The sequence below is a fragment of the Dama dama genome, chromosome 4 (genome assembly GCF_033118175.1).
Source record: "Dama dama isolate Ldn47 chromosome 4, ASM3311817v1, whole genome shotgun sequence".
Classification (NCBI taxonomy): domain Eukaryota; kingdom Metazoa; phylum Chordata; class Mammalia; order Artiodactyla; family Cervidae; genus Dama; species Dama dama.
This window is the reverse complement of record NC_083684.1, coordinates 50,714,206-50,740,872: the sequence shown is the minus strand read 5'-3', so window position 1 is coordinate 50,740,872 and position 26,667 is coordinate 50,714,206. Positions and strand designations below refer to the sequence as shown.

The 26,667-nt window shown below is 50.3% G+C and overlaps 1 protein-coding gene and 1 non-coding gene across 2 annotated transcripts; one reads left to right on the top strand and one right to left on the bottom strand.

The window, feature by feature from the left end:
• Nucleotides 1–12,180: 12,180 nt before the first annotated feature.
• On the bottom strand, nucleotides 12,181–26,667 carry MAG (myelin associated glycoprotein). Its single transcript, XM_061135314.1, has 9 exons — nucleotides 26,619–26,667; nucleotides 26,094–26,462; nucleotides 24,159–24,455; nucleotides 23,744–24,001; nucleotides 21,988–22,248; nucleotides 14,952–15,239; nucleotides 14,510–14,606; nucleotides 13,658–13,757; nucleotides 12,181–12,673 (listed from the first exon to the last, which is right to left on the bottom strand). The coding sequence occupies exons 1-9, from the start codon at nucleotides 26,662–26,664 to the stop codon at nucleotides 12,509–12,511; spliced, it is 1,881 nt and encodes a 626-aa protein (XP_060991297.1). The 5' UTR covers nucleotides 26,665–26,667; the 3' UTR covers nucleotides 12,181–12,508.
• On the top strand, nucleotides 15,627–15,698 carry TRNAV-CAC (transfer RNA valine (anticodon CAC)). Its single transcript has one exon. It is a non-coding gene; the product is annotated as a tRNA-Val (tRNA).

Genomic DNA, 26,667 nt, shown 5'->3' with positions numbered 1-26,667 from the left:
AACAAAGTTCCATCTAGTCAAAACTGTGGTTTTTTTAGTAGTCATGTATGGATGTGAGAGTTGGACTATAAAGAAAGCTGAGCGCCAAAGAATTGATGCTTTTGAACTATGGTGTTGGAGAAGACTCTTGAGAGTCCCTTGGACTGCAAGGAGATCAAACCAGTCAAGCCTAAAGGAAATCAGTCCTGAATATTCATTGGAAGGACTGACGCTGAAGCTGAAACTCCAATACTTTGGTCACCTGATGGGAAGAACTGACTCATTGGAAAAGATTCTGATTCTGGGAAAGATTGAAGGCAGAAGGAAAAGGGGATGACAGAGGATGAGATGGTTGGATGGCATCACCGACTCGATGGACATGAGTTTGAGCAAGCTGTGGGAGTTGGTGATGGACAGGGAAGCCTGGCATGCTGCAGTCCATGGGGTCACAAAGAGCCGGACACAACTGAGCAACTGAACTGAACTGAACTGATAGTATGAAAAAGAAAACTACAGACCAATATTCTTCATGAAAATGGACGCAAAAGTCCTTAACAAAATGTTAGCAGATAGAATTCAGCAATATATCAAAAGAATTATACAACCATAACCATGTAGGGGTTATTCCAGGGATGCAAGTCTGGTTCAATATTTGAAAGTTAGTCAAGGTAATCTCACATTAATGGGACAAAGAAGAAAACTCACATGAGCATATAAATTGTTGCAGAAAAAGCATTTGGCAAAATTCATCACCCTTTTATGATAAAAACTCTCTGAAAACTAAGAATAAAAATTTTTCAGCTTGATTGTCTACAACTAACCTACAAAACACACTTAATTCTTAACAGTGTTAATACTCTCTCCTTCTAAGCTTGGTAACAAGGCAAGAATGTTCACTCTCAATTACTCCTATTCAGTATAGTACTGGAAGTTCTAGACAGCATAAGAAGATAAAGCAAGGCAATAAAAAGCATATAGATCTGAAAGGAAGAAATAAAATCTATTCACAGATAACATAAAGGTCTGTGTAGAAAATCCCAAGGCACCTACAAAAAAATTCCATAATTAAGTGAATTCAGCAAGGTTGCAGAATACAAGATCAACACAAAAATTAGTCACATTTCTTTATATTAATAATGAATATTTGGAAACTGAGATTTAAAGTACAATTCCAGATTTCTTGGGCTTCCAGTTCCAGAAGATGGCGAAGAATACATGCTCATCTCTTTCTTCGAGAGCACCAAAATCACAACTAGCTGTTGAACAACTAGCCGTCGATGGGAGGACGCTGAACCTACTGAAAACAGACACCTCATGTCCAAAGACAAAGAAGAAGCCACAGCAAGACACTAGGAGGGGCACAACCATGATTAAATCAAATCCTATACCTCCCAGGTGGATGACCCACAGACTGGAGAACAATAATACCAAAGAAGTTCTCCCACTGTTCTGAAGGTTCAGAACCCCAGGTCAGGGTTCCCTGCCTGGGGACCTAACAAAGGGGCTGGGAACCCCCAGGGATCTGACTTTAAAGGCCAGTTGGACTTGATTACAAGACTTCCATGGGACTGGGGGAAACAGAGACTTCAGTCTTGGAGGGCACAAACAGAACCTTGCAAACACCAAGACTCAGAGGAAAGGAGCAGTGAATCCACAGGAAACTGAACCAAAACTGCCTGCTAGTCTTGGAAGGTCTACAGTGGAGGTGTGGGTTGGGTTGGGTTGTCAGGGGCTTACCACAGGGACAGGGGGACCGGCAGCAGCTGTTTGGGAAGGTCCCTTTTAGAGTAAACTCTCTTGGAGTTTGCCATTAATCAGACCATAGAGCCTGTGGACCCCAGGGCTGGGTCAGTTCAGTCACTCAGTCGTGTCCAGCTCTTTGTGACCCCATGGACTGCAGCATGCCAGTCTTCCCTGTCCGTCACCAACTCCCACAGCTTGCTCAAACTCATGTCCATTGAGACAGTGATACCATCCAACCATCTCATCCTCTGTCATCCCCTTTTCCTTCTGCCTTCAATCTTTCCCAGCATCAGGGTCTTTTCCAATGAGTCAGTTCTTCCCATCAGGTGACCAAAGTATTGGAGTTTCAGCTTCATCATCAGTCCTTCCAATGAATATTCAGGACTGATTTCCTTTAGGCTTGACTGGTTTGATCTCCTTGCAGTCCAAAGGACTCTCAGGAGTCTTCTCCAACACCACAGTTCAAAAGCATCAGTTCTTTGGTGTTCAGTTCAGTTCAGTTCAGTCACTCAGTCGTGTCCAGCTCTTTGTGACCCTATGGACTGCAGCACGCCAGGCCTCCCTGTCCATTACCAACTCTTGGAGTTTACCCAGACTCATGTCCATTGAGTTGGTGATGCCATCCAACTATCTCATCCTCTGTCATCCCCTTCTCCTCCTGCCCTCAATCTTTCCTAGCATCAGGGTCTTTTCAAATGAGTCAGCTCTTCGTATCAGGTGGCCAAAGTATTGGAGTTTCAGCTTCAACATCAGTCCTTCCAATGAACACCCAGGACTGATCTTCTTTAGGATGGACTGGTTGGATCACCTTGCAGTCCAAGGGACTCTCAAGAGTCTTCTCCAACACCACAGTTCAAAAGCGTCAATTTTTCTGCACTCAGGTTTCTTTACAATGCGACTCTCACAGCCATACATGACTACTGGAAAAACCACAGCTTTGACTAGATGGACCTTTGTTGGCAAAGTAACATCTCTGCTTTTTAGTATGCTGTCTAGTTTGGTCAAAGCTTTTCTTCCAAGCACCAAGCGTCTTTTAATTTCATGGCTGCAGTCACCATCTGCAGTGATTTTGGAGCCCAAGAAAAAGAAAGTCTTTCACTGTTTCGATTGTTTCCCCAACCATTTGTCATGAAGTGATGGGACCGGATGCCATGATCTTGGTTTTTCGAATGTTGAGTTTTAAGCCAGCTTTTTCACTCTCCTCTTTCACTTTCATCAAGAAGCTCTTCACTCAAGAGTTCCTCTTCACTTTCTGCCATAAGGGTGGTGTCATCTGTGTAGCTGAGTTTGTTCGCACTTCTCCTGACAATCTTGATTCCAGCTTGTGCTTCATCCAGCCCGGCATTTCACATGATGTACTCTGCGTGTAAGTTAAATAAGCATGGTGACAATATACAGCCTTGATGTACTCCTTTCCCAGTTTGGAACCATTTTGTTATTCCATGTCCAGTTCTAACTATTCCTTCTTGACCTGCATACAGATTTCTCAGGAAGCAGGTCAAGTGGTCTGGTATTCCCATCTCAAAGAATTTTCCACAGTTTGTTGTGATCTACACAGGCAAAGGCTTTGGCGTAATCAATAAAGCAGAAATAGATGTTTTTCTGGAACTGCTTTATTGATGATCCAAGGTAAGTTGGATGTTTGGCCTGAGGGCTGGGTCACCTTAAGCCAAAAACTTCCAGGGAGAGAGCCCAATCCAATTATCAGCAGATAATTGGATTAAAGCTTTACTGAGCAAGGCCCTGCCCACCAGAGCAAGACCCAGTTTTTCCCACCACCATTCCCTCCCATCAGGAAGCTTATAAAAGCCTCTTAGCCTCCTCCATGAGAGGGCAGACAGAAGGAGGAAGAAAAACCACAATTCCACAGCAACTAAAACAAAACTACATTACAGCAAGTTAATCAGCATGAAAAAGCAGAAAGTTATGTCCCAGATGAAGGGACAAAATAACCCCCCAGAAAAACAACTAAATGAAGTGGAGATAGGCAACTTTCCAGAAAAAGAATTCAGAATGATGATAGTGCAGATGATTGAGGATCTAAGAAAAAGAATGGAGGCAAAGATTGAGAAGATCTAAGAACTGTTTACCAAAGACCTAGAAGAACTAAAAAACAAACAAACAGATGAATAAAACACTAGAAGGAATCCATAGCAGAATAACTGAGACAGAAGCATGGATAAATGACTTGGAGGACAGAATGGTGGAAATCACTGCCACAGAACAGAATATAGAAAAAAGAATGAAAAGAAATGAAGACAGCCTAAGGGACCTCTGGGACAACATTAAAGGCATGAACATTTGCACTATAGGGGTCCCAGAAGGAGAAGAAAGAGAGAAAGGACCTGAGAAAATATTTGAAGAGATAACTGAAAACATTCCTAACATGGGAAAGGAAATAACCAACCCAGTAGAGGCAGTGCAGAGTCCCAGGCAGGATAAACCCAAAGAAGAACACACTGGGGCACAGAGTAATCAAACTGAGAGAAAAACTAAAGACAGAGATAAAATATCAAAAGCAACAAGGGATAAATGACAAACAGCATATAAGGGAACTCCCAGCAGGCTATCAGCTGATTTCTCAACAGAAACTCTACAAACCAAAAGGGAATGGCATGCTACATTTTAAGTGATGAAAGGGAAGAACCTACAACCAAGAATACTCTACCCAGCAAGACTCTCCTTCAGATTTGATGGAGAAATTGAAAGCTTTCCAGACAAGCAAAAGTTAAGAGAATTCATCACCACCAAACCAACTTTACAACAAATGCTAAAGGAACTTCTCTAGGTAGAAAACAAGAGAATAAAAAGCCCTACCTACAGAAAATAAGCCCAAAACAATTAAGAAAATGGTGATAGGATTATGCATGTAACTACCTTGAATGTAAATAATTACCTTGAATGTAAAATAATTACCTTGAATATAAATGGATTAAATGCAGTAGTCAAAAGCATAGACTGGCTGAGCAGATGAAAACATATGCACATATGCACTTCCACTTTATTTGTAATTACTCCCATTATGGCTTGCAATTGTAATTTTCTTTTATTTTTTTTTCTGGCTATTGATTGTGAAAACTGATAACATCTTTTACTATTGTGATTATGTAACTATTACTCACTTAATACATTGTATCATAATTGGTCAACAGTGCTCCCTGGAGGTGAGGAGACAGCCCCAGTTCACAGGCAGGACACAGCCAAAGACCCCACTCCCACCCCAGAGCTTGGTCTGCCTGGAACATCATCTCTGGGGCACAGGCGGGGAACCACGATTCGGTCTCAGAGGGCCTCTGTATCAAAATCAGGCTACAGATGAGCGGCCAGAGGTATGTGTGACGTGATGTCACCATGGAGTATCTGTCAGGCAGAACAAGACTGTCGGCAATAACGACAGCTCACTTTTACAGAGTGATGCTCATTTCATGACCACCACCGTGCAAAGTGCTTTGCATGCTCCTGATCGCTCACAGCACACTCAGGAAGTCAGAACCACCCATGTCTGCACCATCCTTAGAGGGGAAACTGAGGGACAGCTCACAGTTGACAGGTGGCAGGACTGGGATTTAAACCCAGGTCTGTTCACCAGGTGCTCATCACATGTCATCGGCAGCTGAGTGCAGCGCGTGTGTGACCTCACTTAACCCTGTAAGAAAGGCGCTGTCGTCCCTATTGTTCAGGGCAGATGACACCCCAAAACGGAGACCACCTACCTCTTTGGAGGAAAAAGATGTGAAGGCACCAGAGCTGCATTCTCAGGAATCCTGCTTCCCTAGCCCTGCCTCCTCCGTGCAGCCCTTGACCTCCAGGAATCAAGGCATGCCCTTGAACTCCCTGACCAATTTCCTCCTGTGACCATCAGCAATGCCTGGAGCTATGCCAGCAGACACTCCTAGCTGGTGAGCCAGAATATACCTCCCCATTCAGTCCCCTGTTGAAGACTGGGATCTTGTCCCCTGGCCTGGGAGTCCCCCACTGAGATCACTGGGTTGTTGTTTTTTTTTCTCTTTTGAACTTTTTATTTTGAAATAATTATAGACTCAAAGGAAGTGACAAAGATAGAAAAGTCTGGTGTGCCTTGTGATGAGTTTCTTCCGATGGTTACTTCTTACATAACTAGGTATAGTACAACCTGTGTGTGGTTCTAAGTCTTTTTATCTCGTATCTAGATGTACATAATCATTGCAGACAAGATACAGAATTATTCCCGTTATCGCCAAGATCACACTTGTAGTCACATCCACCTCCCTTTCCTCCGCTATCTCTAACCAGTAATCTGTTCTCCATCTCTATCATTTTGATAATAGTAGATAAAAGGAGTCATATGGTACATGACCTGTTAGGATTTTTAAAAATATTTATTTATTTGTCTGCACTGGGTCTTAGTTTGGGCATGCGATATCTTTAGTTGCACCACGGTAACTCTCAGTTGCAGCATGTGGGGATCTAGTTCCCTGACCAGGGAACCCGGGCTCCTCGTATTGGGAGCTCAGTGTCTTACGGCTGGACCACCAGGGAAGTCCTTGGACTATTTTTCTTTTTTTTTGAACTCAGTATAATGCCCTTCAGAATTTTCCAAGTTGATGTCTCATTCCATTGCTACATAGTACTTGCTACATAGTACTCCTGGATATATCACAATTGTTGGCAGTATCCCAGGGAGTTGTGATACACCCACAGAGTACTATGTAGCAATGGAATGTATTATGTACATTGTACTGTGTAGCACACAGATGTATCACAATTGTTGAACCATTTAGTATTGAGGCACATGTGGATTGTTTCCAATTTGGGGCTGTTACAAATAAGGTGCTTTGAACAACTGTGCACAGGTTTTGGTGTAGACATGAATTTTTATTTATTGGGCATCAATGCCTAGAAATGCAATTGCCAAGTCATATGGCAGGATTATTTCATTAGGTTTTCAAGAGTGGCTGTACCATTTTACATTCCCACCAGCCATGTATGAATGATCCAGTTTCACTGCATCCTCACCAGCATTTACTATTATTATTATTTTTAATTTTAGTTGTTTCATTGGTATGCAGTGATTTGCACAGTCTTGATTTGCATTTCACTAATGGCTAGTGGTGCTGAACATCTGTTCATAGGCTTATTTGCCATTTGTGTATCCTCTTTGGTGAAGTATGTTTTCAGGTCTTTTGCCCATTTTCTAATTGCCCATACAATCCACCTACTTAAAGCATACCCGTCAATGGTTTTAAGTGTATTCACAGCATGGTGCAAACCATCACCACAGCCAATTTTAGATCATCTCATCACCCCAGAAAGAAACTCATGACCATTAGCAGTCAACCCCTGTTTCCTCTCGACGCCTGCACCCCATCCCTAGGCAACAACGAAATCTACTTTCTGTCTCTACAGATTTTCTTTTCCTGGTCATTTCATAGGAGTGCAATAATACAATATGTAGCTTTTTGTGATTGACTTCTTTCACTTAATGTTTTTAAGTTCATCATTTTGCAGGATCTGTACAGTACTCCATTTCTTTTTATTGTCAATAAGTGGTATTTCATTGTATGGATATACCGTATCTTCTTTATTCATTCATCACTTGATAGACATTTGGGTTGTTCCCATGTTTTGTTTTTTATGAGTAATGAGCTATCAACAGTTGTGTTCAAATCTTTGGGTGGATGTGCTTTCATGTCTCTTGGGTATATACCCTAGGAATAGAATTTCAGAGGCAGATTGGAATTCTAGGTTTAACCTTTTGAGAAACTGTCTCGAGACTGTTTTTTAAAGAGGCTGGACAATTTTACATTCCCACTAGCAATGTATAAATGCTTTCATTACTACACATCCTTTCTAGCATTATTTGTTGCCACTATTTTGTATTTTAGCTGTCTAATAAGTGTGTGAGAATGATAGTTCACTGTGATCTTAACTTGAGTTTCTCTAAAGGTTAATGATGTTGAACATCTTTCTATATGATTATTTTCTATCCATATACCATCTCAGTGAAATGTCTCTTCTTGCCTTTTGCCCATCCTTTTTTTTTTTTTTTTGCTCATCTTTTAGTTGTTCGATTTTTGGTGTTTTTGAATGTTGAGTTTTGAGAGCTCTTTATATACTCATTCTAGACATGAGTTCTTTGTCGGGTTGAGACTTGATCTATTTTCTCCTAGTCTATAGTTTGTCCTTTCATTCTCTTAAAAAGCTTTCCCAGGGCAAAAAGAAATTGATTTTGAAGTCCAATTTATATTAGGGGTCATGGATTGCAGAGTGAGGAAGGTGGGGAAAGAAGGAGGCGTGGCTCCTCCTGGGCAGAGCTGTGGTATTCCTCCTCCCACCCCCAGGGGAGTAGCCAGCACACAGCCTGGAGCTGTTTCTTCCTGGGGTATGTGGAGCTGCCTGACCCAGGCACTAGTTCTCAAGACAGGGTGGGAGACGCTGCTGGCAGCTGTGTAGACGGTGAGCACAGCGGATCATCAGGCCAGGGGCTCCGGAGGCCATGACTCTTGTCCAAGAGAGATGTTTGGGGATGGCTTTTCTCAATCAGGAATGACCCAGGAGTTTGGTGGGAAGGCAGGGACAAAGCGGTCCTTGTTGACATGCCCCAGTGCCCGGCCCCTCCTTCCCCAAGTGGCCCCTCCTTCCCAACAGGTGCAGCTGTGAGACCTGCCAGGCCCGGCCAAAACTCTTCTCCTGCGTGTGTCCCCGGCTCTGAGTCACTGTGAGCTCAGACTCTTCCTCAGCTTGAAATGTCCTGAGAGAAGTGTCCTGTCAGTCTTGCCTGTCCTTGAACATCCTGAGTGCTGTGTTCTCCACCAAGATAGCTTCTCTCGGCCTCTCCAACATCTAAGGAAGCGGCCAGCATCTCGGGCCCCTCTCTTCCTTCCCCTCCGTATCACCTGGTCTCCTCAAGGCCCCCTGCAGAACAGGTCCTGACTCTCTTCCCTCTCACCCCCCACCTCCCCTCTCTCTTGGACAGGAGTCACGGCCTCCGGAGCCCCTGGCCTGATGATCCCCTGTTCTCACTGTCTACACAGCTGCCAGCAGGGTCACCAAAACCCCTCCCTAATGCTCCGGTGTAAGTCTCCAGCAGCTCTCCAGTTCACTCAAAGTCTGAGTCCTGACTGTGGCCTAAAACCCTGCTGTGATCCAGCTCCCTTGGGCAGCTGCTCAGGCTCCTATACACCTCTCCAGGCATGCTGGTTGGTTTCCTTCTTGTCCCATGACCACCACAAATACATTCCTGTGCTGGACATTTGCACCTGATCTCGACTTTCCCTGCACCCACATCTCCCAGAAATCGACCGAGCTCCCTCCCTCCCTCCCTCCCTTCCTTCCGGTCTCTATTCAGTTGACCGCTTTCTAAATCAGCCGACTTGCAGGCACATGCTGTCCCTCTATCTCTCTCAGCTTCCTTCTTAGCCCACTCGCTATCTCACCACACATTTATCTGGTCTTTGTCTATCTCTTCCACTTGATGTCAGTCCCAGCAGCCAGAGTGTGGGTCTTTCGGTTTGTGCAGCAGCCCTAGAGTCCAGCACAGGCTTGGCACAAGTAAGTGCTCAGTAACCTTGTGTTGACGGAACAGGTGAATTCTAGGGGATCCGGCGCTGGGCAGAGTGTGATAGCTGAGTTGAGTGTCATCACTAAATGTTAGCCTATGAGATGGTCTTTATGTCAGATCACATCACTGTAACCCAAACTTTTAACGGTTTGCCTGTGACCTTTAGGACCTTTTGTCCTGTCTGTGAACCACCTGAAGTATTTTTATTTCATACGTTTCTTGAAATCAGTTCACTTGATTTGTTTTTTACCTTACTTCTTCCTAAGCTTTTAGCAAAAAAAATAAATAAATAAACTTCTAAATATCCCTTTGGGGATGGGCAGGTACACACTGCTGTATTCAAAGTGGATAACCAACAAGGAGCTACTGTGTAGCACATGGGACTCTGCTCAATGTTATGTGGCAGCTGGATGGGAAGGGGGTTGGGGAGAGAATGGATACATGTATATGTATGACTGAGTCCCTTCAATGTTTACCTGAAACTATCACAGCATTGTTAATTGGCTCTACTCCGGTACAAGCAAAAAGGTTTTTGAAAAATTTAAAAACAATCACATTTGGCATGCTAGTTTCCTTTTGCTCGGACACAGACTAAGTGAAGTATGACTATTCACCCAAAAGTCCCTCCACACCACTCCCAGGGACACCCCGCTCACCCGGCTGGTGCTCTGGCTGCACCCCAGGCAACACAGGGTTACTCCGAGGGCTCTGATTATTGACACTGCTCTGCCTCGCAGGGCGAAGTCCTTAGAGACATTCCTCCCTGACCAGACCTGCTGGAGCCAGGGGCTGTTGTCAGGGGCCAGGTGCGTCAGGGCAGGTTCCCGCACACGCACAGGAGAGCTGGTCAAAACGTCTAGTGGGGCTGCCATGAAGCCCCTGCTGTTCTCTGCCACCCTCTCCGGCTTCGGTTCAGCTCCTGGAACTTGACCAAACATGCTTCCACTTGGGGACTTCACACGGGGCATCCCTGAGTGACAGTCCTTCCATACAGACACTTCCCCGTCCCCGAGACCCTAAGTCCCCTTTCGTTCTAGTCTCTACCAGCCTTCCCTGTTGGGAGCAGGTGTCACATGTAGCGGCCAGGTGTTCTGTCTGAGGTCATTTATTTAATGTCCTTCTCCCTGAGTGACTGCCAGCGCTGGGAGGAAGGGGCAGGCCTCAGGGTGGGGTCCCGCTCTGCAACCACCTGTCATTCTGCCTTTCTCCTGCACGGGGACAACCCATTCCAGCTAAAGTAGCCTCATCCCCTTCCCACTCAACACAGTTTGGTTATTTCTGCCTCTAGACCTTGACTTTGGTCTCTGTTGTACCCTCTACCTTCTCAAAGAAAAAAAAAAAAAAAAAACCCAGGGCACGACCACCTTCCTCAGGAATCGCCCGAGTCCCCCATAGCCCTGCAGCTCGATTCTTACTGCCCCTTCGGCAACTTCGTACTCACAAGCTCCTGCTGCTTCTCACCGAAACGGCAGCGATGCACAATGGTCAGTGCAGGGGAGGGGGTGGGCCTCTAGGGCCAGGGCCCAGGTGAGTGCTCAAGTCAGGGCTGCACAGTCCTCAGCTGGGGGCCCTCGAGGAAGTCATGTCACCTCGTGGCCTCAGCCCCTCAGATTCTCCACGACAGTGCACGAGAATCACCAGACGTGTATGTGCATGCTGAGTCACTCAGTCGTGTCAGACTCTTTGCAGCTCCGTGGATTGTAGCTCACCCGGCTCCTCTGTTCATGGATTCTCCAGGCAGGAATACTGGAATGGGTCACCATGCCCTTCTCCACCAGGAAGAGTCATGAAAACACAGACTGCTAGGCCTGGGTATGGCCTGAGAATCTGCCTTTTTGGCAGATGCCCAGGTGAGGCTGATGCTGGTTGTGCCAGGACCCCACTTGGAGAACCACTGTCAGAGTCGTCAGGGAAGGCGGACGGAGATTCATTCACGTAAACCAGGTAGAACCATGGGGCACGTAGCAAGCACTCAGCAAAAATGTTAGTTGTTGATACCAATTCATGCCAGAGAGTCTGGCCTTTTTTAACTTCAAGAAGACTTGAGTCCAGGGTCTGGTCACACCATTTCCTGGCTCTGGGACCCTGGGAAAAATCACGGGGCTTCTTGGAGCCCCAGAGTTCTCACAGGGTTGTCCTGCAAGAGGTGGAGGGGGAGGTCCCTTCCCAGGATAGCCCAAGCTTGCTAGAGGAGTTCAATACACAGCTGGTGCCTGATGGATATTTCTTGAATCAAATGAGCTTTGAAAGATTGAGAATTCCCTGGTGGTCCAGTGGTTAAGACTCAGGACTTTCACTTCCGGGGCTAGAATCTGATCCCTGGTAGGGGAAACTAAGATCTCACAAACGACATGGCGCAACTAAAAGAAATACTTCATTTAAAATGAAAAAAGAAAGATTGAAGCTGCAGAATGCAGCATAAATGTGAGGCATGGCAGTCAAGCTGATACAGGCTCAGGAGACACGGAGACCTGGGGTCCCCCTGCGACCCACAGGGGATGGGGGGGGATAGTCAGTGAGTGAAGCCAATTGGGTGGGGGATGACAGGGAATGGTGGGCACCGTGGCAAATCGGGAGCCAGGCTACTTCCGAAGAAGCAGCCACCATCTCTGCCAGTGAGACACGGCAGTATGGAAGTGCAAGCCTAGGGCTCTTGGTCACTCTGACTGTGGCACAAGCAGGAAAGAGGGTTGTTAGGTGAAATCACCCAGCAGTCAAGCATGACCTCCCATGGACCAAACCCAGCCCACAGCTGCCAGATCAGAGCAGGAACAACTTAAGAATGGCTGGCCTGGGTGCCGGGCTAGAATCCCTGAGGACCCAGGGGGAGAGCAAGGAGGTGGGTGTCAGGCTTCCCAAGGATGGGTCAGAAATCACCAGGAACTATGCGGGTATTTGGCTTCAGGGCATTTATTTCACATCCCTCCGTACAGGTCCTGGGGCCAGGTGTGGGGGCAGGAGACCAGGCAGGGGGTAGCAATAAATAACACGGACAGACGGAGCTCCCCTCCAGACAGATGAGGTTAAAGGAGGTTAGAGGGAAGCTACAGGTGGAGGTGGGGTGCTGGCGGGGCAGGGGCAGCTGGAAGGAGGGGGAGGCCAGGCCCCCAGAGCTCTCCGTCACCTGCCCCGGCCCTTCCCTGCCCCAGCCCCCACGACTTTGGGGAGGAAGGGAGCCCACAGCCAGTGGGGGCCAGCAAGGGTCTTGGAGGGGGTGGGTGACCGCACAGGGTGTCCCCGGCTCCCTCACTTGACGCGGATTTCAGCATACTCGGCTAGTTCCTCCGTCAGGGTATAGCTGTCCTTGGTGGGTCGTTTCCCCAGGTCCGAGTGTGAATAGCTCAGGTCCAGCTCCGGGGGTTCTCCCCGAAGACCCAGCAGCCTCCTCTCTGATCCCAGGCGCCTCTCGCTCTAAGAAGGGAGCCAGCCCATTAAGCGGGCCTGTCCCACCTTTCCCAGCTGCAAATGCTGGGGCCACTGGCACCCCCACGGCTCTAGAGCGGAGTCCCACATGAGCCTCCTTCCTCACCCAGTAGACCCAGCCCTTGGGAGCCCTGCCCACACCAGTGCCCCCTACACAAAACAACCTTCTCGCTGCTAAGCCTGAAAGCTGCCCCCAAATTCACTGTCTCCAAGAAACCTTCCTCAACCTGGGAGTTTGAGGGGCACCCAATTCAACCCATAACGCCTTCCTAGATGGAAGCCACCTGGTCAGGAACCCACTTTTCCCAGTTGTTGTGAGTGCCTATCTCAGCAGGTTCAGGTCTGGTGGGGTCCCTCCTCAATCTGGGACATCCTCCAGGTGCAACTTCAGCTTCCCCATCACGCCTGCCATCCTTGACCTCCCTCCTTCAGACACACACACACACACACACACACACACACACACACACACACAGAGGACAGTAGCCACAGACAGACAGACGGGAGCAGTAGTGGGACAGAATAGACAAGGCCAGGGGGTGCTGGGCAAGGCCACACTGAACTGGGGACCAACCTGGACGCCTGATGGGGACGCACACACATGCACGCCAACCCCAAGGCCCAACACGGGCCCAGAGGCGGGCACACTGAGGCCCCCGGAACCTACCTCCTGGGGTGCTCATTCCAGGGTAGAGACCTCTCTGGACTATTGGAGAAGGAAATGCAGTCATAGACCCAGGCGGAGAGGGTCAGGGCTTCTCGTGGGCCCAGAACTCTACAGCCCCACTCACAGCATCAGCCTGAGCGCCCTGTCCCAGCCCAGGGCCAAGCCAGTCTCAGCAGATCCTTTCCTCCCTTTCTTTGGGGCCAGCTCCCCCTCCACCCAGGGCCTCCCAGACCCCTCCCAGGCCCTTAGTGTCCCCAGCACCCAGGATCTCCAGTCAGCTTGGAGCCACGGGACTCTGGCCTCACCTCATATTTCTCTGGCGCCCCGGAGATGCGGAAGTCGCTGCTGAACACGACGGGGGGATTGTCCCCGCCCGAGAAGCTGGGGCTTTCCGTCACGTTCTTTCTGCAGGGCAGGACACGTCAGACCCAGTGCAACTTTCAGGTTCCCTACTCCTCTATTTGCAATCCCTTCTACCCTGGCAGTTTGGCCCAAGGGACTCCAGAGCTGCTCCCACCCATCTCTAAGATGGGGTGGGCGGCCGCATCGGTGAGGAGCCTCTTCCCGTCCATCCTAGCCCATCCCTCTCCTGCTTCACAGCTGAAGACGAGCCACACCTGAGCCCCAGTCTCTGCCATCTTCAGGACCCCTGCCTGGCTCCTCCAGGTTCTCTGGGGCCATCTGTACCCCCTGGCTGCCAGGATGCGGAACGCGGAGATTAATTCCTTGTCAGGAGAGCTGATGTGTGTGTAACACAAGGAAAAGAAATAGCAGCAGGTGGGTATGACTTGGGACTGGGGAGTGTTTATTGATACTACAGATTATGTGTAGTTGTTGGAGTTTCTGGAACCAACTGTGACTGATGCTGTGGCTGTCAGCCTGGGTAGTGGCTCTCCACATCACAAGGGAGGGGCAGGAGGAGACAGCAGAGAATGTGGGGCACCAGTGATGACTGGTGGGAAGGGTCCCATCCAGGCACCAACACCTGTGACCCAACCACGGCCAGAGTCCACTGTCCTGACTCAGCTGAATTCTCACAGCGGAATCCACTCTCTCTTACCCACGCCCAGCCTCCAACTGGTCTGCCCGCCCCTGCCCTTGGAGGCTCCCTCCACCCACCCCACCACGCTCCAGCTCAGCCCCTGTAGGTCACTCACTTTCTGCGCGTCTGGGTGATGTAGCAGACGATGGCGATTAGGATGGCAAAGGCCACCACGGCTCCCACAGGTCCGATCTTGGCCCACATGAGCCGGTCTGAGGAAAGAGAAGACCCAGGCACCCTCAGGGCTGTTGGTGGGAGTGAGGACACCAGAGTGCTTAGGAGACGGGCTGGGGCAGGGGTGGGAGTGAATGTATTTATGCAGCAGCAGGCACACCCTTGCACTGACTGGCTAGTTGAGCTATTGGTGGGGCCCGCGAAGTGTCAGCAAGCTTGGGGCAGCCTCTCCTAACCGGCCGGAAAGCTCATCTTGACCACCCGATCGACAGCATAGCCAAACCATCACTCAGCGGCCGGTAATCAGCCTCGGGGAGGGGAGCTTAGATCCAACCGGGGTCCCATCTGTCCCTTGACTCCCAGCCCCAGGCCACTTCACTCACGGGCTCCCTGGAAGGGCAGCTCCAGGCTCTTGGTGCCGTAGAGGTTGTGGGAGGTGCAGATGACCCGGGGTGGGGCCTGGGCCTGCCCCCGCAGCGTCAGGATGCTGGTGAGCAGGAGGCCGCTGCGCTCTGAGTACACGAACTCGCGCTCCGTCTCGTTCACGGTCACGTTGCGCAAGGGCAGCTCGAAGGCCACGGACGGCTCCGGGTTGGCTTTCACCACGCACAGGCACTGCACCGTGTCGCGGGCTGCTGCACAGTGGGACTCCAAGAGGATCACAGGGGCGACTGCGGGGGCGAGACAAGACCCGGTAGGCTGGAGATGGGGCCTTGGGGGCTTCTGGGCTGAGATGAGCTGCCCGTGCCCCCTGCACTCTCTCTTGTGTGTGCTCACTCAGTCATTTCAGTCGTGTCCGACTCTTTGAGACCCTGTGGACTGAAGCCCTCCAGGCTCCTCTGTCCATGGGATTCTCCAGGCAAGAATCCTGGAGTGGGTAGCCATGCCCTCCTCCAGGGGTCTTACCAATCCAGAGACTGAACCTGTGTCTTCTGCATTTTCTGCATGGCCAACAGATTCTTTACCACTGAGCCACCAGGGACGTCCCACACTCTCTCTGACGCCCTCTCTAATGCTGCTCACCTTGTAAAATATAAATCAGATAGATTATAGGGACTTCCCTGGTGGTCCAGTGGCTAAGACTTTGCACTCACAATGCAGGGGGCCAGGTTCAATCCCTGGTTAGGGAGCTAGATCCCACGTGCTGCAACGAAAACGTCTCACATGCCGCAGTGAAGATCTCGAGTGTTGCAACTAAGACCTGGTGCAGCCAAATAAATAAATATATATTTTTAAAACATGAGGGGCTTCCCTGGTGGCTCAGTGGTAAAGAATCCACCTGCCAACACAGGAAACACGGGTTCGATCCCTCACCCGGGAAGATCCCACATGCCATGGAGCAACTAAGCCCATGCACCACAACTACTGTGTGCTCTAGAGCCCGGGAGCTGCAACTACAAAGCTCACATGCTGCAGCTACTGAAGCTGCGTGCCCTAGAGCTTGTGCTCCTGCAACAAGAGAAGATACCACCATGAGAAGCCCACACACCACAACTAGAGAAAAGCCCATGCAGCAACTAAGACTCAGCACAACCAAAAATAAATACAATCTAAACAAAAAAACCCTGAAATAAAATCTTTAAAAGTGATAAATATAAATAGATAAATCAGATCATGGCGCTCCCTGCTTAAACTCACCCCCTCCAACTGCTCCTCGCGTCACTTAGAATAAAACCCCAATACTTTGCTTTGGTTTGCAAAGCCCTGTAGGACTTAGCCACACTCAAATCTCCTGCTTTCACTCTGGCTCACTCCCTTCCAGACACACTGGCCTCCTTGCTGTTTCTCATACTCGTGGGATTTTTTCCCACACCTGGAGGTCATCCCTTTCTCCCTCAGCCTAGAGCACTTCCCTGACACCTGCGGAGCTCACACCCTCACTCCAGGCAGCTTCTGTGCAGACCACGATCTTTCTCTGACCACACCATGTAAGCGGCACCTCGCTGCACTAACAGTTCACTCGGGTTTGCTCCTCAGCACTTATATCTACCCGAGTTACATGCTGATGTGACTGCTCTCTTATTTCCATCCAGACAAATGCTTCCTCTGTCTCCACTCTGTCCCCACTGTTAGAATATCCCTTTCTTTTTTCTCTTTTTGCCACACCGAAAAGCATGCAGGATCTTAATCCCCTGACCAGGGATCAAACCCATGCCCCTTGCAGTGGAAGTTGGGTCTTAACCACTGGACCGCCAGGAAGGTTTCCAGAACATCCCTTTCACCTGGCAGGAGCTCTGGGAAGACTCATGGGATGAGCGACTGAGTTCAGCCAGCTCTGCCTCCAGGCCATCCTGCAGATGCCCCCACTCACTCCCTGGAGACCCTGCGTCCTGACCCTCCCTCCCTCATAGGATGCACCAGACACCACCCTCCACCCAAGATAATTTTGTTGAGCTTTACTGCCATTTGAATTACAAACATGATACTGGGATGGTTTTTTCCCTTTCATTTTGCAATATGAAATTATAATAGAACATTGAATGTCGCTTTTTAATCTATGTTCTCTTTCTTTCTGAGAGTTTGGTACTCACCTCTGCTCACTCTAGACTGACCTTTGGTTCTCAGTCCTGAGTAAATCTCACTTCCATATGGACAAAAGATCCTTGGCCCACCTTTGTTGTGGCTCAGTTGTGTCTGACTCTTTGCGACCCCATGGACTGGAGCCCACCTACCTCACTTATTTTCAATTTCCAGCCAAAAAGAATATGCAGGTAACAGTGATGGGGCAGGGAGCCATGAGACTTGGGTATTTGCAATAGGGATCATTCCATTTGGAATGGGTACACATCTCTAAGTCTAGTAAATAAAAAGTTAAATAGTCCAGATTCTGTTTAAGCCGACGTGTATATGCTTGCTATGTTGTGCTTAGTTATTAAGTCGTGCCCAACTCTTTTGGGACCCCATGAACTATAGCCCGCCTGTCTGTCTCCTCCCTCCATGGGATTTCCCAGGCAAGACTATTGGAGTGGGTTGCCACTTCCTTCTCCAGGGGATCTTTCCAACCCAGGGATTGAACCCCTTTCTCCTGCATTAGCAGGCGGATTCTTTACCACTTAGCCACCAGGGAAGCCCGATGCTTACTATAGTATTAACGAATTAACACACCACAGAGTAAATTAGTAATGACCAACCTGAACTGACAGTGATTATTTTAAAAAGTAAAAATCTTTTCATTCTAAACTGTAGCACTAGTACAGCTCTGACAGGGGTGCGGGCATGCTGATGACCTGCTGTATGCACAGCATCTTTGCAGAGTTGCCGGCAGCCCCGAGACCTGTGAAACCCTGACTGACACTAGACAAACCCCAGGTCCCACAAAAGATGGGAAGTCTTGGGGGTGGGACAGCTTTGGCTTGAATTCCAGCTCTGCCATCTACTGGCTGGTGGCCGGAACCAGGCCACCCAGCTTCCTGGACCTGCAAGATGGACTTCTCACCTGTGCAAACAGGGGAAATGGGTGCTTGACTCACCAGGGGCTACAGAGAATACACTCTGAAGTGGGAGCATGAGTGTGTTGAAAAGAAAGCTTAACATCCCACCTAGGGATTTAGGATTAGATAAAGCGACTGCAAAGAGATCCAACCAGTCCATCCTAAAGGAGATCAGTCCTGGGTGTTCACTGGAAGGACTGATGCTGAAGCTGAAGCTCCAATACTTTGGCCACCTGATGTGAAGAACTGACTCATTGGAAAAGACTCTGATGCTGGGAGAGATTGGCGGCAGGAGGAGAAGGGGATGACAGAGGATGAGATGGCTGGATGGCATCACCGACTCGATGGACATGAGTTTGAGTAAACTCCGGGAGTTGGTGATGGACAGGGAGGCCTGGCGTGTTGCGGTTCATGGGGTCGCAAAGAGTCGGACACGACTGAGCGACTGAACTGAACTGAAAGCGACTGAGCATGCGCGCATGCACATCGAACCTTTCCAGCAGAGGGCGCACGTGAGCAACGCCTTGGCAGCAGGAAGGCGGCGGATATCCAGCCAGGAGTTCAGGGAGGTGAGTGGGAAATTAAAAGGGTGTCTAAGACTCATAGGGCACGTGGGCTCCTGTCAGGCCCTGTGGGCGCTCACCATAATATACTTAATGTAAGATACTGTCATTTTTCAGAGAAGAGAATCAGAGCTAAGCAAAGGTGAAGTCACTCGTCTGGGATCACACAGCAAGACGGAAACAGCTCTTGGATTCAGACCCAAGTCCATTCAGCTCTGTCGGGCGCTGGACACCAGTAACACTTCTACTTCTTCATATCAAACTGGGGTGACGAGCAATCCCTACCCCGAGTCTCACTGTTGTGAGAACGAAACAGGTCAATATGTGCAAAGGGCTCAGACCTGCTCATCACAAGATCTCAGGGAGGGTGAGCGCCCTATAGGTCCCCTGCTGGGACCCCCTCCTCAGGAGCACCCACCATTGTCAGTGAGCATGGAAGCCCCAGTACTAGGGGACACAGACTTCGGGACAGAGAGGGGACTGAGGGATGGTTCTGCCAAGCAGCCTGAGGCTGGACTCCCAGAGTGCAAGCACTGTGACCCAGACCTCGGAGCCCAGCGCTGGGCTCAGCAGGGGTGGGGGTGGGGGCACGGCTCTTTTCCCCTCCGGCACATTGAAGGTCTTGAGTCCTTGGGGACCAGGGACTTTTGGGGAACTGAAGCAGCCAGAGGTTTACAAACTGGACAGACAGGGTCCAGAAGAATCTTGACACTGGCCAGCCTCCCAGCTGCATGGCCTTGGGGAAGTCTGTCCTTCAGTCTCTCCTCCGTGAAGGGAGATGATGACAATATGCAGCTGCTTCAAGAGGTGACCAGGGAGGGGGTTGGGGACTTAGTGTTTAATGGGGACAGAGCTTCAGTTTAGGAAGGTGAAAAATTGGGGAGATGGGTGATGGTGAGAGCTGCACAACAGTATGAATGTACTTAGGGCCACTGAGCTATACTGTTCAATATGGTTAAGATAGTGCATTTTACATGATGTGACTTTTACAACAATTAAAAAAACACATAAAAAGAAAGAAAGAGGCCACCATACTAACATGTGCTGGGGATGCAATCCTGGTTCAGGACAGGCCCTTCAGTGTTGTTTGCTGCTGACACTCTTACTGTGCTTCCCTGGTGGGTTAGGTGGTAGAGAATCTGCCTGCAATGCAGGAGACCAGGATTCAAGCCCTGCTGGGAAGCTCCCCTGGGGAAGGAAACGGCAGCCCACTTCAATATTCTTGTCTGGAGAATTCCATGGACAGATGAGCCTGATGGGCTACAGTCCATGGGACAGGATGGTCTGTGACTGAAAATGTACGTGAGGTGGAGTTGTGTGTACATTCAGGGGCTTCCAGCAGGTTTTCAGGGGGTTCTCTGACTCTTACACCTAAGAAGCTCTGATTAGGGAAGTAGATATAACGAGGAAAAGCAAGAGGAAGAAGGAGGGGCATGTATGAAGAAGGCAGAGTATACATAACCCATACACATGATCACGATTGATGCTGGGAGAGAGGAAACTGGGAGGAAAGATGTCCCCAAGATGAAAGGTCAGCAGAGCAGTGACGGCCATCACCTTGCCCTGGAATAATCTGTCTGCACTTTGCCGACAAAGCCATAGTCAAAGCTATGGTTTTTCCAGTAGTCATGTATGGATGTGAGAGTTGGACCATAAAGAAGGCTGAGCACCAAAAAACTGACACTTTGGAAATGTGGTGCTGGAGAAGACTCTTGAGAGTCCCTTGGACTGCAAAGAGATGAAATCAGTCAATCCTGAAGGAAATCAATCCTGAGTATTCACTGGAAGGACTGATGCTGAAGCTGAAGCTCCAATACTTTGGCCACCTGATGTGAAGAGCTGACTCCTTGGAAAAGACCCTAATGTTAGAAAAGATGGAAGACAGGAGGAGAAGGGGACAACAGAGGATGAGATGGTTGGATGGCATCACTGACTCAATGGACTTGAGCTTGAGCAAAGTCCAGGAGTTAGTGAAGAACAGGGAAGCCTGAAGTGCTGCAGTCCATGGGGTTGCAGAGTCAGACTCAACTTAGCAAGTGAACGACAACTGACTGTGGCCACTTGCAGACTATTGAGTATGGACTGTGCTCAGTACCTTCTGACAAACTTGTGTGGTGGGGACCACAGTAGGTGGAATAAGTGAGTCTGGAAGTTGTGAATTTGGAGACAAGTTCCAGAGGCCAGGCTGGGGTTGGGGAGGAAGCAGAGAGAATGGAAATATGGAGGTGACATTCCAGAAGGAGGTGCTGGAGGAGGGGAAGTGGAAACCATGACTCCGGAGCTATGACCTGAATGATGGCTCGGGTGGGAGCGGGGTGTTGGCAGTGCTGTTCAGAGAAGGGAGGTCAGGAAGGGGACTGGTTGGCAGTGGAACAACAAGGTCCATTCCCAAGACAGTTAGCTTTTTATCTGCATCCATCTCATCTCTCTGGCTGTGCTATATCTGTTAACATGCTTGGTGTCCTCTCGGTCCTATCTCCCGTGTCCCACTGAGCCACACAGCTCATGCACATAACAACGGCTTGATCAATGTATTCTGATGTCATAACACAGGATGAGGTCAGCTTTGGGCATTACAGAAGAGTGGAACCAGACTGCTGCATCTGAATCTCAGTTCTGCCTGGGTGACCTGGGGTGAGTGACATAACCCCTAAGGGCCTCAGTTTCCTTCTCTGGAAACTGGGGACAGTAAGAGAACCTCCCTCACTGGGATGCCAAAGAGGTGAAAGAGTAGGCTCCTGTCAAGAGCGTCCAGCAGTGCCTGGTCCCTAGTGACGCTCCACGGAGTTAGAGGTTGTGGGTTTTGTTTTAGTTAGTGCATGTGTGCTAGCCTGGCAGCTCAGAGAGTAAAGAATCTGCCTGCACTGTGCGAGACCCGAGTTCGATCCCTGGGTCAGGAAAATGCCCTGGAGAAGGGAATGGAAACCCACTCTGGTATTCTTGCCTGGGAAGTGCCACAGACAGAGGAGCCTGATGGGCTACAGTCCATGCGGTTGCAAAGAGTTGGATACAACTGAGGGACTAACACTTCTACACTTCAAAGAAGCAATGGCCACAGGATTCAGAAATATCTTTGGTCAAAAGCCCATCCCCGGGTGTGGGAATATTATATTCTCAGGTGGGACTTTTTTTTTTTTTTTGGCCAACCCGCACGGCATGTGAGATCTTAGTTCCCCAACCAGGGATTGAACCCATGCCCCTGCATTGGAAGTGTGGAGTCTTAACCACTGGATTTCCAGGGAAGTCCCTTAGTTGGGCCTTTTCTTGCTGTGGATTCAGCTTCCCCACCCCCATCTGCTGGAGCAAAGCTGACCCTTGGTTGGGATGCTGAGTGTCCCCCTTGAGCTCCACCACAGGGGTGGGTGGGCAGGAATCAAGCCCACCTACTCTCATCAGGGGCAGAGGGTTGAAGGGGGGATACTCACACTCCACGGACAGGTTGAAGGCGGTGGCCCTCTGGCCATACTGGTTCTCAGCCACACACCAGTACTCTCCATCGTCCTCGGGTGTGACGGCAGGCAGCTCCAGCTGCAGCTCACTCTCGTAGATGACCGTGGCCAGAATCTGCTTCTCCTTGAAGATGGTGAGGATAGGATCCGGGTTGCTCTGTGTGGAGCACAAGATGGAGACTGTCTCGCCCTCCACGGCCACCACTGTCCCGTTCACTGTCGGCTTCCAGGGTGCATCTAGGGGGCAGGACAGGGGACCAGTGGTCAGAAGCCAGGGGGGCCTCTTCTGCCAGCCAACTCTCACCCCCTAAATGTGACCCCCAACACCCTAATTGGAACACACCACTTCAGGACAGCCCAAGTAACCCCAGGACTGGCTGTCTCATTTACAGAGATTCTGCAGACACAGTGCTTGTGTCTGAGTCCTGGCTCTACCCCTTCCCAGCTGTGTGTGGACCCATGTCTTAACCCTTTGGGCCCCATTTTTCAAATCTGGAAACTAGGCTTAATAATATTCCCAGCTTCATAGGGGTCACTGAGAACAGACTATGTCATGCACTGCTTTAGCCTGAACAAGGCAGATGAAGATCTCTGTCCACGTGGACAGATGCTGTATAAGGAAATCAAGTATCTAGTTGGCAAGATGGGGAGGGGCACTTTGGAGAAAAATAAAGGCGGGATGGGAAGTCAGGGTAGTTATGGCTTTAACTAGGATGCTGAGGGAAGGCTCCCATGAGACTAGAAGGGGGCCAGGAGAAGGCAATCAGCCATGGGGATGTCTAGGGAAAGACCATTTGCGTAGGGCACTCAGAAACTGCTGAGTAAATCAAACGCTGCCTGGCACTGTCATTTTTATTATCCCCAGTCCTGGGCACTTTGCCTCAATAAATATTTGTGAGTGAATGAATGAATGAATGACTTCTCCTTGGCTCCTAGCCAAGAATCCTGTTTGACCCGCCCCCTCCCCCTGAAGCCCTATAATGTTCCAGAGTGCTCACAGGCGCTGGATCAGGCTTGGGTTCCCCTCAGCCCTCCCATTGAAACTGTAATAGGGCTCATGTTAAAATGCAGATTTCAGGGTTTCCCTGCTGGTTAAGAATCTGTCTTGCAATGCAAAGGACAGGGGTTTGATCCCTGGTGGTGGAACTAAGATCCCACCTGTGTGTGTTCAGTCATGTTTGACTCTTTGTGACCCCATGGACTGTAGCCTACCAGACTCCTCTGTCTGTGGGATTCTCCCAGAAGGAAGTGGAGTGGGTTGCCATTTCCTTCTCCAGGGAATCTTCCCAACTTAGGGATCAAACCTACATCTCCTGCATTGGCAGGCAGATTTCTTATGATTGAGCCATCTGGGAAGCCCCTAAGATTTTAGGCCCACACGATGCAGCCAAATAAACAGATATTTAAAATAATAATAATAAAATGCACATTCCTGGGGCCAAGCCCAGCTCTACCCCCCAGGAACTGAATTTAACAGGCTTTCCTGGGTGGGCAGGGACCACCTCTGACTCCCTCTTCCTATCCCCATCTCCTCCTATGCAGGAGATTGGTGCCCAGTAGGTGTTCAAGAATAAAAGAACTCCTTAACCTGAAACTTCCTCTCCATCTTCATCTCAACTGCAGGCATGACCTGACCGCCACCGCTACCCCCAACCCCGGCCCCCCAGCTCTGCCCTGGGCGAGGTTGGTTCCCCAGTGCCCGGTGTGTGGGGCGCACAGGGCGGCGACTCACACATGACGCTGAGCCCTACGGTGCGGTTGTCCTGGCCATAGGTGTTCTCAGCCAGGCAGAGGTAGACGCCGTCTTCGGCGGGGGTCACTTCGTCCAGCTCCAGGGACAGACTCTCGGCCACGGCCTCCCGGAGCACCGTGCCATCCCGCATCCAGGTCAGCAGCGGCGGTGGGTTGCTGTCGGCCCCGCAGAACAGGCTGACGTGGGAGCCCTCGATGGCCTCGACCGTGGAGTTTATCTCCACGATCACCGGGGGGTCTAAGGCGTGGAGAGAGGACACAGGACCTCAGCTGGCGCGCACGCAGGCCCCGCCCCCGGCCCTGACCCCGCCCTCTCGCCCCGCCCCCGGCCCTGACTCCGCCCTCCCGCCCCGCCCCCGGCCCTGACCCCGCCCCCGGCCCGCACCCAGGCTCACACTTGATGTCCAGGCTGGCGTAGCCCTCGAACTGCAGAGTGGTGTTGGGGAACGAGGCCTGGCAGCCCAGCCGGTGGCCGTTGGTCTCCCTGGTGGGCACAAAGTGCAGCAGCGACACCTGCACCCAGGTACCCTCCTCCTCGCGCAGCCGCCCCAGCACAGTCGGCTCCCCGAGCCCCTCGTGGCCCAGCCAGCTCAGCTCTGGGTGCAGCTCCGGGCAATTGTCAGGCACCATGCAGCTGACCTCCACTTCTGTGCCAGCCATCACCTCCGGGGGGACCACGATGTTGGGGGTGTCTACATGAGCCCGGGAGATGGAGAGTGAGAAAGCAGCGTCGCCCACCAGCCGTCCCCCACCCACAGGCCACTGTCGGACTCCATTCCTGGCGCCTGGTTCCTCCCCGCCCCAGGATGCAGAGTTCCCCACAACCTGCTCTTTTCCTGGGTACTGTTCACCCAGAAGCCCTCGGCAGATCCAACGAGGGATGTAATAATATAATAATAATGGAAACAACAATATAGTGCTCTGAGTACTTTACCAGTGTTTGACTTGCCAGTCCTTCCAGCCATGCTGAAACTAGAGGGTGGGTAATGTTATTTTGCTCATTTTACGGATGAGGAAGCTGAGGACACAGCTAGTACCAGATAAAACTGAGCTTCAAACCCTGTTGCTCTTGCTTCATCATCTGTGCCCCATGTGTACGTGCTCAGTCACGTTCAACTCTTTGCAAGTCCATGGACTATGTAACCCACTAGGCTCCTCTGTCCATGGAATTTTCCAGGCAACAATACAAGAGTGGGTTGCCAGAAGATCTCCCCCAGAAGATCTTCCCAACCCAGGGATGGAACCTGAATCTCTTGCATCTTCCTTCATTGACAAGCAGATTCTTTACCAACTTTGCAACCTAGGAAGCTCCGTGCCCCAGACAATATATTATATTCCTCAAGAAACTTTTCTCCTTCCTATGTTTGCTTTGCTTTACCTTCCACGTGTGTGTGTGTTGTGGGGTGTGTGTGTGTCCTAGAGCTGTGTCTGTCTGTCTGTGCCAGTTTGGAGTTGGGGGCGGGGTCTCTTTCTGCATCAGGGCTGTAATCTGGCTCCTCACATGGTCTCAGAGCTGATGGGGAACCTGAATCTAAGGGTTCCATGCCTCTCAGGGCCTCTCAGAAATGAGGCAGTGGACCCTACTCTGCCCAAACTGGCCCAGAGCTGCATTCTATTTGGTGTAAACTTAAGACATTAAAATATATATATATCTGAAGTAGCAGCCTATGCTGAAAATACACAGCTCTGGTTCCCCTTGAAAATTCAGAGAATTTCCTGGCCATTCAGTGGTTAGGACTCCAAGCTTCCACTGCAAGGGATACGGGTTCAATCCCTGGTCAGGGAACTAGGATTCCCCCATCCCACTTGGCATGGTCCAAAACAAAACAAAACAACAAAAACTCAGACTGCCTGAGATCTATGGCCCTGCATTCTCATGCTACACCATTTAGCTTGAGCCGAACTCCGTGTTCCAGGCACTACTTTGCGCACTTGACAACTATTCCCTTATTGAACTTTAAGTGCTGTTCTTATCCCCATTTTACAGAAGAGGATAACAAGGCCCAGAGAATTTCAGCAAACTGCCTACAGTAGCCCAGCTAATACAGGGATGCAGAGGCCTTCCTGCAACCCCCGAGCCCCACTGCCTTTCTCCCGGGTGTCTCTGAAGATTAAGAGCACTGCTTTCCTCTGGGGAGGACAACACAACTTGGGGCCCTGCTTTGCCCCTTTCTGTCATCTGCCTGGTCATGTGGGCAGAGGCTTGGCACCCCTCCCTCCAGCCAAACCAGCAAGTCCTTGCTTCTGCCAACCAGACCTCCCCAGGGGGCACTGGGAGGGCTTCCTGTTTCCCATGCTCCCTGCCCCCAGCACAGCCCTCTGAGACTCACTGATGATGTCCAGGACGCTGTGCTCAGAGAAGGTGTACTGGTTGTAGCCCCCCAGGTCCCCTCGAAAGTAGTATTTGCCACCCAGCTCAGGGCTGAGGTTGCTGAGCAGAAGGGTGCAGTTGCGCAGGCCCAGGTCCCCCAGGAGGCGGCTGCGTCCCTGGAAGCTCTCGTGCACCACCTGCGTGCGTGACTTGAAGACCACCGGCGGGTAGTTTTTCGGATAGGGGCTATTGAAGTACCAGACGCCGTGCACAACGGCCGGCCGCAGCTCATCAGGGAAGCTGAAGCGGCAGGGGATGGAGACGCACGTGCCCTCAAAGGCTGAGATGGATGACGGCATCCAGGCGCCCCACTGACCCCCACGAGAGGCTGTGGGTGAGCAGGACCACTGAGACTGAGAGACACATCCTGCCTGGGTGCCCCCAACCCCCACTCCCATCACCTCCCACCACCTGAGGGGTCCAGGGGCCCCAGCCTGCTCAGGGGCCAGGACCCATGGACCCCCAGACCCCCACGCATTATTACCTGAAATCATAATCCAAAACAGAGACAGCGCCGTGAGAAATATCATTTT

What these genes read in the sequence shown, in the direction of transcription:
- MAG (XM_061135314.1), bottom strand. Translation starts at nt 26,664, where the DNA reads ATGATATTTCTCACGGCGCTGTCTCTGTTTTGGATTATGATTTCAG. An exon ending in CGCCAGCCTGGACATCAAGT is followed by an intron (nt 24,002 to 24,158) that starts GTGAGCCTGGGT and finishes TCCACGCCTTAG; the next exon opens with ACCCCCCGGTGATCGTGGAG. An exon ending in GGGCGCCAGAGAAATATGAG is followed by an intron (nt 12,674 to 13,657) that starts GTGAGGCCAGAG and finishes CTCCCTTCTTAG; the next exon opens with AGCGAGAGGCGCCTGGGATC.